Below are 14,763 nucleotides of genomic sequence, written 5' to 3'. Positions count from 1 at the left end.
CACACACACACACACACAAGAAACAAAAAAACACATGTAATCATTCTTTTTCCCCCTTGTGCTATTTTTAGCTGAAATTTCAGTACAACTGGAACCAAGCAGTGGCTTACTTTCATTTTCACACCAATTGAATGCATGATGAAAATCTCATTGTAAAAAAGTGTTATAGCCTTAATCATCTAATTTTCCATTCTCATTCTAACTCTTTAAAAACAGAATATTGAGTGATTTGTTCTCCCCAGCTAAAAAAAAAAAACAAAACAAAATAACTTTATATAACGTAACACAAGTATCGCAGAAGTGGTCTTTATCTTAAAGGATCCTTAAGAAAAGAGCTGCCCTGAATTCACTAGTATTTCAGAGGGATTTTTCTTTTAAAACACATACAATGAAAAGTGTCTTTAGAATTTATTGACCAATATCAAAGAAACTGGGCTACAAATATACACAAATTATTTAAAACACATTGCTGGTGCTCATTCAACACTGTAAATTCATACACAGCTGATACTTAGTAGCAGTTCGAACATGGTGTAGTCACAACAGATGTGTCCATGTGCTGTACATAAGAGGGGCTGATTTCACCTGTTCCATATTTTGACATATTGGGGAAAATGGGCAGAGGTGGAATCCTGAAACACAAACTGCCTTAAGATCTAATTGAATTTTTGCTGCCCAACTGAATTGGAAATTTATTCAAGATTTGCAGCAGATATCAGCTATGCAGGATGACAGCTATGGATGGTGACACATCCATGACAAATCTGAATTTCTAAAATTCTTCAATTTGTGAAATCAGTACACTTTATAACTTAAGAATGCATACATGTTTTGCCTCCTCTGAGACTAGATTTAGCATCTGTAAGTGAGATGCAAGTAAAATGGTTGTGAGCAGATACAATCATCATTTCTTAAGTGGTAAAACCATGTGTGGGGGAGACAGTATTTTGAGGTTTACTGAACCAATTCAGAATATGTTCCTAACCTCCCACCAAATTTTTTAAAAGGTAAAAACAGTTCTGTTTTAGTGTAGTTATTTTTTCTCTCTCTGTACACTTTTTTCCCTTTTATTTATTAGACTGTTTCTAAGCACCGTGGCAAAATCAAATTTATAGATTGTGTTTACTAGAGTTTACAGAGCTCCACTGGGAAGCCTAGAAATCTCTGCTGATTTCGCTGCAGTCTTTGAAGCTCCATGTCATAGAACCTCCCCAGTCTTCACAGTAATAGATGGTCTAATTCTCTGTGCAAGCTGTGGGCCAAACCTTACTTTTAACTTGAAGATAATTAGAAGGAAAAATGAAAGTGAGTATGTTCCATTAGTTACTACTGAAGACGCTTTGCTTCCCTGAAACCCAGTTTGCCAAATAATGATTGGATGTTCCTGTAATCATGCTGTTTCTTAGTAGTTTATTTCTGCTGTAGGTCTTAGTGCTTGTATTATTTTAAAGAACTAATTTTATTTAAATAAGTAGTAAGAATTTAAATATTTCTAAAGAATCAATGTACTAGTCAGAAACTTTTTTTTTTTTTTTTGAGACAGAGTCTTGAGGCTGAAGTGCAGTGGTGTGATCCTGGCTCACTGCAGCCTCTGCCTCCCAGGTTCAAGCAATTCTCCACATCAGCCTCCCGAGTAGTTGGGATTACAGGCGTGTGCCACCACATCCAGCTAATTTTTGTATTTTTAGTAGAGACAGAGTTTCGTCATGTTGGCCAGGCTGGTCTCCAACTTCTGAACTCAAGTGATCCGCCCACCTCAGCCTCCCAAAGTGCTGGGATTACAGGTGTAAGCCACCGTGCCTGGCCCCATAACATGTCTAATGAAGATATTTTTCTCATTATTGTTCCATTTCTGTAATTTTTTGAGTGACAGTATTAGTTTACATTAACAATAAGGGGTCCAAGCAACACAACTTATAGATATATGATCTTTAGAAAAGTTATATTACGTATCTGGGTTTCAGTCTTATTATCTATAAACAGAGAAACTAAGACAACGTCATCTGTAAAGTCCTTTAAAAATCTCTAATTGTGTTTATTCCATTGACTGCACTTAGAAGATAAATTTAGTAATAATTCTTATGAAATCAAGAAAATACATACTTTTTAAGACAATGATATCTCTTTAAAAGTCAAAATCGTATACCTTCAGGTGGCGATTGGACACAAAAAATAAAAATTAAAACTATTTTTAGCTTAATGAAGCAACTTATGTAATATAGCAGCATTTTAATAAAATATCATATTTCATTTCCATAAGGCAGGATATTTTATCCAGAAAATAATATATAGTCCACAGTTTAATGTGAAGAATATTACGAAGAAAATTATAACTTGAAGACAAAGTTATTGGAAATCCTGTCTAAATATATTAGCCTTTATTTTAAATTTTAAAATACAAAAAAAGTATGATACAGTAACACTTAGCAACTTTAACACACATTTTTCAGTTCATTAATTCAAGAAATATTTAAAGAATATATATGCCAGAAATACCAAATGAACAAAACTGACAAAGCCCCTGCCTTCATGGGACTTACCTTCTAGGGCATGTGATGGGCATGTTTGGGGCTGGGGAGGGGGAAGTGCAGACAGAAATAAAGAAGCAAACTTTTAGATTGTCAGGTACAGGGGATAGGGAGGGCAGATGGGAGAAGGGTTTGTCTTACTGATAAGATAATATTTGAACTGAGACCACTAAGGGGAGCTCTCTGGGGCAGAGGGAACAAAACACTAAAGCGGGAACTTTCTTGGGAGCCATAGTGGGGTAAGTAAGAGGCAGAATAATAAGAGATAAGAGATGGCGTTAGAAAAAGGTGGAATTGTATCTGTGTGTGTGTGCATGTGTATGTATGTGTGGTGAGTGGTGTGGATGTGTAGAGGGGTAACACTCATGAAGGACCTTGAAGGCCACTGGAGGGAGAAGTCATTGGAAGATCGTGAGCAGGGAAGTGACACAATCAAATTCATGGTTAACAGAATCACTATGGCTGGTGTATTGAGAAAAGATTGTTCAAGACAAGGACTAGGAAATTAGGGAACTAAATAATAAGCATATTGTGATTAAAAAGGTTAGAGGTAGTGACACCTAGTGGATGTGGCGGCAAGTACTTCTTTTCTAGTTACATTTCAAAGGTAGCATCAAGGGAATTTGCTGTTGGATTAGATGAAAGTTGAAACAGAAATAGAGGAGTCAAAAGCAACTTTCAGTTTTTGACCTGAGCATCTGGAAGGCTGAAGTTGCATTAACTGAGATGGAGAAGACCACAGAAGAGATTGGTTTGAAATATGTCAGTCTAGCTCCATAAATAAGGGATCTATAAGACAAGTGCATTATGAATCCAATCATGGTTTTAACTTTTTGTACTGAAGACAATAAACATTTTTGAAAACAAATTATATGTTAGTCATTGCTTTCTAGTGTTGGGTGTTTTATATTTTATGCCACTTTTTGTTAGATACTGTAATGGCATGCGTTCAAGCCATCTGAAGATTCTTGAAAAATTCTTTTCTAGCATGAAACTCATGTAGTTTTAGTTTCTCACCATGACCATAATGAACTTTCACATATTTAAAATGCTGCTAAAATGTTTCAAGTTCAGCTTTGATGGGGTAGCTGTATTTATAAAAATTTGCCATTGACCATTTTCTATGTAACATGCATTTTGACTGACAAATCAATAAGTGGAACATATGGTATACATGAGTCCTTGAGAGTTGAAGCTTTTTCAACTTAAGTAATAATGCTGTGCAGGGTCTTTTTACCTTAGTCAGGAGAAAAGGAAATGAGGGGAGAAGAGGAGTGTAAAAATGAAAGATGGGAATTTTACATGAGGCCTCAATGGACTTGAGAGGCTGCTAATAATTTAAGGCAATGGTTCACTGCCTCTTGTGAGTCATAGCCTTCTTTCCAAGTTTGCTGTAAGCGACATACTCCCACCTCAGAAAAACATGCCCGGATACTCAACATTTTGCTTACAATTTTAGGAAAGTCACGGATTCCCGGAGAGCTCATGGTGAGGGGTGTCTATATTTAAAGAGCAAACCTGAAATGCTCCAGGTTGCAGATTCTTCCCTACAGTTGTACCAATAAAAAGTCAAAAGAGGAAGGAATACCAGTTGCAAAAATCATTTAAGATTTTACTGACAATCAGAAAGTGCCCTCATTTTCATTATAAAGCAGTGTATGTGCAAGTCAGAGACAGAGAGAGTTTGTATGCAGTCAGAATGATTAATCCTTTCTATAAGAGCTTTTTAAGTAAAGATGAGGACCACAGAGGTGGAATCTTCTGCTCCAGAAAACACTTCTTCCATTTTTCCTCTCGAATTTCTCTTAGCTGCTGAGTGCATTTATAATGAATAACATACATATATAGGGTAACTCTATGAGCATTTTAAATGCTGTCAAATACAAAAACTTATTAGCAAAATTCTGATTTTTTTTTTCCTTTTCATGGCCTCTGTTAATGTATTTTGAGCATAAAGGGTTTTAAGATGAGAAAAGAAAATGTGAATCTAGCCTAATTATAACTATGTTCCTCGGGCCATAATATATGGCAAACAATATATAGCAGTTTAATTACAATAAAAGCTTAATGAATGTGTGTTGAGTTTATTCCCCTGGTGATAAAATTTTTAGATATTGGAGCATAGCACTGAAAGGTATTCTTTAACATAGAAAATGAAAATGACAGTGGTGACCTAACTAAAATCTTTAAGTGCAATAGAGTTAAAAATTAAGTCTAAAATTCTCCCTTTCACCTACAATTCTGTACAGCATCAGTGGCATGCCACTGTCTATAGAGTGAAGAGAAAAGGGATGGTAGAGTTTGTGGAGACCAAGATTTTGGTTAAGAATTGAGTTTCCAACATAAACTCTGGAAGCAAGATTGTTTAGCTTCAGCCTGTGTTAGGAATAATTGCAACCCACTTTGAGTTCTCTCACAATGATTGAAGCACTGCGGATTAGACTCGTCTTGTTCCCCTCAATGCTTCACGGATTTCTTTTTTTTATGTCCTTTAAATTGAATTTAAAAATTTTCCTTCTCTTTTTTGGATTCACATTGGTTTAAATGTGATGCTTCTGTAAAGGCTCTATGAATTCAATATCCAATGTAATGTTTTTCTTTGTCCAAAACTTGGAATATTTTGTAGGATGAATTCACCATTCAGAAATAATTTAATATGTGGCCCTGTTGTAGACATAGAATTCAAACATGTTTTCATGAAGGATCGGTAAAATGGGTGAGTTTATAAAGCAACTGATAATATTTCATAATGATGATTTTATAAGGCATTTACATTATCTCTTTCAATCACCATGACAACCAAAAATAAAATAACCTCCAATTAACCCTATGACATGAGTGCAATAAAGATTTTTCTTAAAGCAAACTGTTTGTTTTACAAGTTGTTCTGTTGTTTAATAATAATTTGCTATTATTTATATTTTTATGTGCTTTTATCAGATACAAATTTTAGTAGGGAAATAAGCAAACATTTCTAGAAACGATTTAGAAACAATTGTGTTTTAGAATACTAAAAGGATTTTTAAAACTTTCAATTCAGCAAAGTCAATATTTTCCCCCAATTGAAATAATGGAAAAACAAAAGCGTAGACACTTTCATGGCTTGGAGGACATGGTCTTCATGTGCCCAAGGTCATGTTCCTTAGCAGCCACTGTTGGGATCTGCTTCCACTACAGTCCTGCATTGTAGGCACCATTTTGTCTTCTTCAGAAGGTTCATCGAGACATTGGTTACTGTTAACATGTCGCAACGTGAGTCTCTGTAAAAGATAACCAATAATCAGTGCAGCTTATTTCATCTTTAGCTTCACTAGCACATCAGATGAAATCTGTTCTCTAAAAAATCCTTTATGATTTTTTTAGTATAATACACTGTGATAGGTTTGTAAAAGGAACTGTGCACAGGTGTCCCTGGATTAATTATTATACAACTTTGACTGTTATGAAGTCATCATTGTCTAATATACCTTTATTTGCAGATGGTTAAAGAAACTGGCTGACATTTATCAAGCGTTGCCAAGAATTCAGGCTCCTTTGCAAAAAGCCCATTTGTGAGCTCTGAGTTCAGTTGAGGACTGCAAATATTAACAAGCTTTTGTAAAAGCTTAGTTTTCTTAGGCATGTGTTATTCAGTAACCATTTGGTAAACATGCAAATAGATGGCACAGCTGTGACCCAAATGAACAAAACTGCTAGAGATGTTCCCATTTCAAAATACTAAACAAGCTATAGTATCTGTGACTGTAAGACATTCATTGTAGAAAGTGATTATCGGAGCAAAAATTAATCTGTCTTACTTGATAAAATCTTTACAATAGTTTGGTCTGTATTTTTAAGAATCTTAAAAATATAACAAATAAAAACGGGCATGATGTTCATATATTTTTAAACATTATATTTATATTTTGGTTTATTCATAAATTCCAATAATTGTATGTTAACCAGTCATTATATATCTTCTCTTTGGCATCTTTACGTACATTGGAAATCACATTTTTGGACTTTTCAGATATACATTTTAAATCAACATGATTTATACATACTAATTATATATATTTCTGCTATTTCATGGGCAATACCTAGGACCATATTATATGGAAACCTCTCCAACCAGAAGCGAAGTATTTGAATGTATGAGAGATAATTTGCAAATATATCTTGAAAATAGCACTCTACTTTTTTTTTTTTTGCAAATTACCAAAATTAAAGGTAAACAAAATGTTTTTTTTTTTGCCTCTTGATACTACATTGAAAATGGGATGAAAGTAAACATAAGAGGTGGGCAATAAAAATGGTAGAGAAATAGCAGCCAGACGATTGTAATTTGTTTAGATTAGGACTGAAAACATCGTGGCCTGCACTGTTGTAAGAAACGATGGAAGGGAGAATAGGTTTGTGGTAGAGGAGGCCTAAGAAACAGCAAGCAGGAAATTAAAAGAGCAAGGCAATTAGATGCAAAGGAGATTTCAAGATTGAGACCTTTGTTGTTGCTCTTTCAAAACATGGAATCAAGTTATTTACACTAAAAAACAAAGAAAGGAATAAATGGCCAAAGATAGGCAAGAAGATGGCTGATTTACACTTATGATGCCAGAAATTCAACCAGTAGCCAGCTTGAAAAAATAAAGATACATAACGAAAACAATATATATTTTTTCTAAACAGTTCTAGTTAAAAATCAACAAAATGGCTTAATTTTTGTTACGTATCTGTGGTCCTTTGTGTATATATTCTCTTTCAAAAATATAACTTACCATTGCATACTTCTATTAGATCCCTTTTTTAAAAAAGTACGATTTTTCAAATATCACATATGTTATTGCCCATTAAGCTACCCCAGAAAGCACTGCCAGTGTCTTATTGCAGTCGATCACATATCATTGTAGTTGAATGCTTTGATCAATTATCAGTTACCTTAGTTCAAAATATAGCACAGACTTGAGATTTTTCTTTAAGGATCATGTGAATAGATGTTGTCAACTGCACAAATAATAATTTTAAAAACAATAGTTTTTATTATTCTTTCTAAACAATACATGATTTATTTGAAGGAATTCACTAGTAGTGAAAACCCACTGCTGCAGAGACAAAGAAACAACTAAACACTTCTTTATAGTGCAGTGCAGTAGAAAACCAGACCTTTTAGGCTCAGGTAAATTCCTGTCCCTTATTTACTAGCTGTGAACACTCAGGCATGCTTTGAATTATTCTGAGGAATCATGTTCTTTGTCAGAAAATACTTAGAGTTAAACATGCTTACAAATATCCTTTTTCCCTTTTTTAAAAAAAATTTGACCTTCAGTCAACTAACTGGAATCCCCTGGCAACCTCAAAAGGGTAAAAATGTTAACTACGTTTCTAGCCTACATTGTTTATGGTAAAAATGAACTCTGATTGATAAACTGCATCTGCAACTGATAAATTGCATATATATACTAACAGAAAAGCAAACTGGGCTTTTCTAAGTGCAGACTTCTAATTCTTTATGTTTTATTCGGTTCCTGGAAGCTAGGCCTATGGAGTTGTTACAAGGAGAGATCATCTTCTGTGAGGCCAGTAAGCCACGATGGTTTTGACATCTGCCTGATGTGGATCTCATCTCCTTGCAACAGACTGTCACCTGTGGAGAAGGCTATAAGAACTGCTAAGGGAACTGCCGCAATTTCTCCTATGGAGAGAAGCGCTCTGTGGTCTCTGCTCTAGCACTCTATAGTAGACTTGTGAGAATAAAAAGTTAGTTAAACCTAAACCTCCTCTTTTGGCACTGCATATATCAGGTTTGATTGCTTTGAAGGCAACTAAGATAATACACAAAAATTGCTTTGTATACAAGTTTTCTTTGTGCAAAAGACGTAGACTTTTCCAGTTTTACCAACTCTTACATTTGGAATGTCTTTGACTGGAATATAGTTCTAATTAAAATAGTACCCCATGTGTTGTCCCCTCTCCATAATTTCATTCCCAGCCTTGTTACAAGACTTCTGAGCTCAATTGTTTCCTCCACTAACAATATTTAAGTGGTTCATCTGAACCAGAAAAATGCCCCAATCTTCCTGTGTTCTCATTGTAAGGTAAGGGACAAAGTAAAATCCTTTATTTTTTGGATAATAAACCCCTTAAAACTAAAAGGTAGGACATGTTCTTATTTGCACTCTTTAGAGGAATTCCCTATCAGTTGACCTGAATAATGATTCATTTTATTGCTTACTGAAAAGATAGTCACAAATCATACAAATGAGAGATAAAAGATACAACTTAAAAAAAGTATTATTTCACTTAGGCAACCATAAAGAAATGCTTAGAAATAATTTTCTTTATAAAGGTATTGAAAAATCACATCTTAGTCTTTAATAATGCGCTTGCTTAGTGTTTTAATTAAAATAATAAGATACTTTAGAAAGGATATGCCATATTTGCATTTAACCAAAGTATCTGAATAAAAAGAAACAAAAATAAATGATTTTGTTGTTTTAGAAACAATCTTTTTTTGACCCTGTTAGTTTTTTAATTGATATTTTTCAGATCTGATGATGCAGAACCTGTTGTCATATAAACACGGCTATAGTTCGCCTCAAAGAGAGTTAATATGTCATAATACAGTTCATCAAAGATATTTATGCATATATATGTTTAAAATAAAGAAAAAATCAAAAACATACCTACTCATTAAGGATAGACTAAACACAACTTAATATATGCAGTCCCCAAATTAATGAGTAACTAAGAAGTAAAAGACAGAGAGTTAACTCCATGGAGAAAAGGTACATAAAAATTTTTCTTAACCACATTTTAAAGGAGTTTCCAGATTTCAATAACTGAACATAACAAAAATACTAAAATTAATAAAATCTGCAACACAAACCTCCAAAAATCATTAGAGAATGTAATCAGTAGAATTCCCAAAAATATTTCTAAAAATTTCCATTCTTGTATAGTTTCTTAGTAGCCATTTTTGCAAAGTGCTATCATTACAGGTTTCCACTGTAGGATGCTGGGAGCCATCAGCTACTTTGTTCACTGAGAGACAAGACTGGGTGATTATATGAAGAAGAGTGTGGGTCTGTTTGACAAAGAAAATAATGAATAATGACGAAATCAAGTACAAAGACAGTAATAAATCAATCATCCTAGGCAACATGCAATTTCTACTGGATAAAGATGGAAGGCACATGTCACAATAATTGCATCCATGGAGCTGTGAGCCACATTTTTTTAGATGGCTTTAATATCAACCCTATAAGGAAGGCGTAAATGAAGATAAGACTGAGACTATGGAGAAGGGCTTAAGATTAAATGATGAAATATTTTTGGCAAAAGGTTATTTTTAGATATAAAAGATTATATTCTCAGCCTTCATCCTAGTAATACAATGCTTTTTAGTACCAGATGAGTTATTTGCGAGTAGATATTCAAAATAGTTGATTAGTCCAACTATGGCCCTTGGCCTCCTCATTCTTACACTCTAAAATTAAATAATATCAGGGACAAATTTGGAGGATAATTTAGCTTTAAGGCTTTACTTTGAACAGTATGGTACTCAAATTGCTCCCACTTGTGTTTTTACAGGGCTAACCTGGTTGTGTTCCACATGTACATTGCCACCTTCGTTAGATGTCAATTAGAAAGGCAGGTAATGAAGGGAGGAAAAAGAAAAAGATCAACTCTTAATCTAATTCTCCAAACAGTTTCAATTAATTAATTTATCTGTCCGTTTCTTGCTCTCCATCTATTTCCTCTAAAGGAACATAAGCTCCAGGAAAGTCACAGACTATGGCCACCTACATCTTGAAGCTCAGTGCCTGCCCATGGGATACACTAAGTAAGTCTGGTGATTCAAATGCTTAGTACAAGACCAGTGCAGACAATAAATTCTGTTAAAATTAAGCTACTTCTCTCAGTCAGCTTAATGTACACAAATTATTGGATTATTGTTTTCAAGGATTTATCTTCTATAGTAAAATAGTATATAATTTGTAAAGAAAGAAAAAATAACATTTTATTCATAGTATTGTTAACTATGTAGTTGATATTAAAACTGTAACTATAAATAATATTGTTAACTATATAGCTTGATTTTTTTTAAGAAGACTAGTTTATATTTTTGTTTCTTTTTTTAACCAAACATGAATTTTTCCATCATACTGTTTAAAACTGCTAGGCTAGATCATCCTCTACCCTCAGTGATATTTCTTCTTGAAGTGAACTTTTCTTGGAAAATGCCATTTTAACATCAAAGATATTAGTGTAAATGATGTTAATTTCATTTGTAATATAAAAATTAATTTTTATGACATAAAACAAAACAAAAATGATTTTGCTTACCCTCTGGAAACATAACCCCAGGGCATAAATACAACATAGAATTTTCATTTAAAAACATACCTCCCAAAAGTGTTTATCAAATGAATGGCCATGAAAAAATAGTCAAAGAACTTTAATTCCAGGTACTTATAAAAAGCCATAGCCCAGAAGAAAACTTACAAATCTTGTCCTTCTTGAGACAAAAATTATTTTTCATTTAAAAACACACAAAATTATTTAGTGTCTTCATTTGCTTGAAAACAAAGCATAGTTCATTTATTTCTGAGTATACTGTTTGAAATGATAACAATTATTAATATTGTGTGTATCTTCTAATAATTTTATGAATTTATACAATTGAGGTCATATAATCAAATATTCCTTTATTCATGTTGTGAGCATTTTTTTCTATCATTAAAATAATCTAAAATAATCTAAAAACATACTATTAAGAAACAAACTATTTCTCTGAAATGAATTTGCCAAAATCCATTTAACTTTTTTATTTGCAGGGAATATCTTTCCAATTTGGAGCTATTGCAAATAACAAAAATATATTGTATTTCAGAGATATTTGATCAATATGTTGATGTTCAGAGATATTTGCCATTATTTGTAATACATACAGATATAACTAAGGGTTGATATGTATGTGTAATAAATAATGGCAAATATCTCTGAACATCAATGTCTATATCTGTCATTATTTCTTTGGAAATGATTCTTAGAAGTGAAATTGCAAGGTCAAATACATGAACACTTTAACACATATTAGCAAAGTTCTTTAAAATATATCTATAACAGTAATTTGTAATAACAGCAGCAGCAGCTAACACTTCTTGTGCTTGCTATATGTCGGGATACTATATGGGTATCACTGCATCTTCACCAATATTACAAGTTGCTGCTAAAAACATTTCTTGCTGTATTGATAGGATAAACAAGAAACGAATACAATAACACATAAAATGATTTTTATGTATATATGTTTTTTAAAAACTTTTTTTCCATTTTCTTTGGCTATGTTTCTACAATGCTGTTTATTCAAGTCCTTGCACATTTCTATATGTGGTATACTATTTTCCCTTCAAAAAGTACAGTAACTAAGGGTTGATATGCTCTTTATTAGGCATATCAAGCCTTAGTTATATCTGTTTTTGTTGCACATGGCTAATTAGTCTACTTTTGTTTTCTTTTAGAGAAATGGTCTCACTATATTGCCCAGGCTGGCCTCAAACTCCTGGACTCCAGCAATCCTCCCATCTCAGCTTGCCAAGTAGCTGGTACTACAGGCCCATGCCACCGCATCCAGCTATATTAACTCAATTTTGAAGACAATGTGACATCCAGGCTGACATGCAACTTACTGCCAAATATATTTTCCTATAGCATATTTAAAATATTGACTAGAAAATAGGATCTAAACCCTAAGCTAGTATTGAGTTTTGTTTATAATATGGCATTACTTTATTGTTCTCCTCTAGAGTGTAAAGCCTTGGTATTTCCTGCGATGTACAATATTTCAATCATAACATAAAAATACATAAGAAAAACATTAATGATTCCTGCCTTTATATATATTTGCTTGTTTGACTAACATAAAATGTGGCATGGAGCATCTAAATTTACCCTTCCAAATATATAATTCCTACTTAAAGCCAACTGGAATCAGGCTAAACAATTTTGTAAAATTAGGCCATACCTTGGCATTAAAAGTACTAATGTAAAAAATAGATATTTTAATGAACTGACTGCATAGTTAATTTAAGAGCCAATCGCACAGGTCTCAGTTTAAAAGTTGGTATACTAAAAGATTAAAATAAAACCCACTCAATTATGTTATTACATATAATAATATACAAAATAAGTATAAATTTGGACTACTATAGATATTTAATTTAATAGCAAAGATAATAGGATTTCTTCTGTTAAGCATAGAATAACAATTAAAAATTAATATAACAAAGTTATTACTCAAAACATTAATTATGATCTCCAGACAAGGTAATCTATGCATTCAGTCAAATAGAAATATTATAAAATAGGAAGTGTAATCATTTAACACATAGGAACTACAAATGTGACACTAATCTATTGAAATTCCTACTCACTACTTCTAATAAGAAATCACAGCTATGGGTCAATAGGAATATGGAAAGGTGATACCTGTGTAATGCACACAGCCTTCAAAAGGTAAATTAAGCCATTGTTTTTCTTAGGAATGCTACACAGGGGAATGGTTGGGATGCACTTAAAGATCACTTACCTTGAAATTATAATCCCATTTACCTGCTCTCTAATAAAGGTAAATAAAAGATGGTAGTGTAATTCAAGTCTAAATATTAATCTAACACATTTTACCTATGGAAAAGCATTCCTTATATTGTGACTCTGGAAATTATTTGATACAGATGTACATAGAATTCACAACAAGTATTTTCTAAGTCCACTTGCTCAGTCCCATGAAAAATAAGAGTTATTTTTAGCATCATATTTTTCTCCCTTTTTTTCTTTGTTGCATAGTGTTTGTTGAACGTAAGTGTTCTGATCTAAAATTAGATTCTCACACTGTATGTAGCTGCCTAGTTATTCAAAAAGAAATGTAATTATATGCATATATCATAGGAAAATATTCTAAATTGATTGGAACACAATTGTAATGTTCAAACAGAATATAAGAACACCTGAATAAAACAGAATGAATGGATGACAGAACTTTATAAAAATAATTCTTAAAATGTTTCAGTGAGATGAATTTTTTTCTTTTCATTTAATGCTGGCAATAGACATTTCATGGCATAGAAGGGTTTGTGAAATTTATTCAAGCTTCTAGACCACATAGGTACCCTACAATTTTGCTAATGATGCCCAGGATGCCCTCAATTCAAACAGGTTAGGCCATATATAAGATGACAATGAACTAAATTCATGGTTATTTACGAACTATTTAGTTAGGGGTGTGAGAAACTACATTTGAAATCAAAGTTGACCAAAGAAGTGCATTTATTACTAACATGTGCTTAGTTTCATTCAATTACAAGGATAAGCAATTACGAGTATGTATAGCTGAAGCTTGTAAGCAATTAGAACAAAATGACAAAGTAGTTTTATGACTGCTTATTTAGCTAAATAGACCATATTTATTGTAGAACATCTTTCTCACTATTAAAAAAATGAGAAATTTTATGTCGATAAAATTTGGTATAACAAATAACTGATAGCATTTAGGTATTCCATTTGAAATACTGTATATTAAGCTTATTATATCATAACCATTGAAAGAACCGAATTATTTCTAGTTTTTTGATAACATTGAGAGGCAACGTAGTGTAGTAGAAAAATTGCTGGATTTACTGTAAGAATCTGGCTGTGAAAACTTAAATGAGGCATTTACCCTATGCTTCATTTTACTAATGTGAAAAATAGAATATCTGTCTTATAAGACTATTGTAAGAATTGCACGAGAAAACAGATAAATATGTGATGAACTTTATTCCTTCTCTTTTCCCCCACTCACCTAAGAAGTAAACAAAACCAAAGTAGCTGGATAGATTCCAGGTTTTGACGCTTTATGACACTGTTTCCATTTTTCTCTGGATATTCCAACAATCCTGCTCCTATTTATGACTTTCTTTTCTAAGATTGAAAGGACTATGGGAGATAAGGTGATGGAATATTTCTGCTGTTCACATGGTGAGATTCACAATTATACTGATAGCTAGCTTGCTTGGAATACTTTATTAGGACCTGAATTCTAGATCTGCTGCTAGCGGCGTAATCTTTGTGCTTTAGTTTCCTCCTGATAAAGGCTTAAAGGAGAGAACTTTAAGGTACGTTTCAGTTCTGTAATTCTGTGAACTCCGACAATTTTTATTCTGCCTTGAACCTGCACCACCTCAGAGATTTTTCAAAGAAAACTTTTGTCCTTGCTAGC

At 32.9% G+C, this 14,763-nt stretch overlaps 1 protein-coding gene across 4 annotated transcripts in view; it reads right to left on the bottom strand.

Moving 5' to 3' along the window:
* Positions 1 to 394: 394 nt before the first annotated feature.
* The window catches only part of GALNT13 (polypeptide N-acetylgalactosaminyltransferase 13), a 600,525-nt gene continuing 586,156 nt past the window's right edge, over positions 395 to 14,763 (bottom strand). For 2 of the 4 annotated variants that reach the window (XM_065525497.2, XM_065525498.2), the window contains exons 13-14: positions 9,391 to 9,588; positions 395 to 5,788 (exon numbers count right to left, since the gene is read on the bottom strand). In XM_065525497.2, coding sequence (XP_065381569.1) covers positions 9,403 to 9,588 — 186 coding nt within the window. In that variant the 3' untranslated portion in view covers positions 395 to 5,788; positions 9,391 to 9,402. The remainder of the gene's footprint in view (positions 5,789 to 9,390; positions 9,589 to 14,763) is intronic. The other 2 variants (XM_045367091.3, XM_045367092.3) reach the window with 1 other exon arrangement.

Source organism: Macaca fascicularis, chromosome 12, assembly GCF_037993035.2.
Source record: "Macaca fascicularis isolate 582-1 chromosome 12, T2T-MFA8v1.1".
Lineage (NCBI taxonomy): Eukaryota > Metazoa > Chordata > Mammalia > Primates > Cercopithecidae > Macaca > Macaca fascicularis.
The sequence above is the reverse complement of the archived record's forward strand: the minus strand, read 5'-3'. Positions and strand labels throughout refer to the sequence as shown.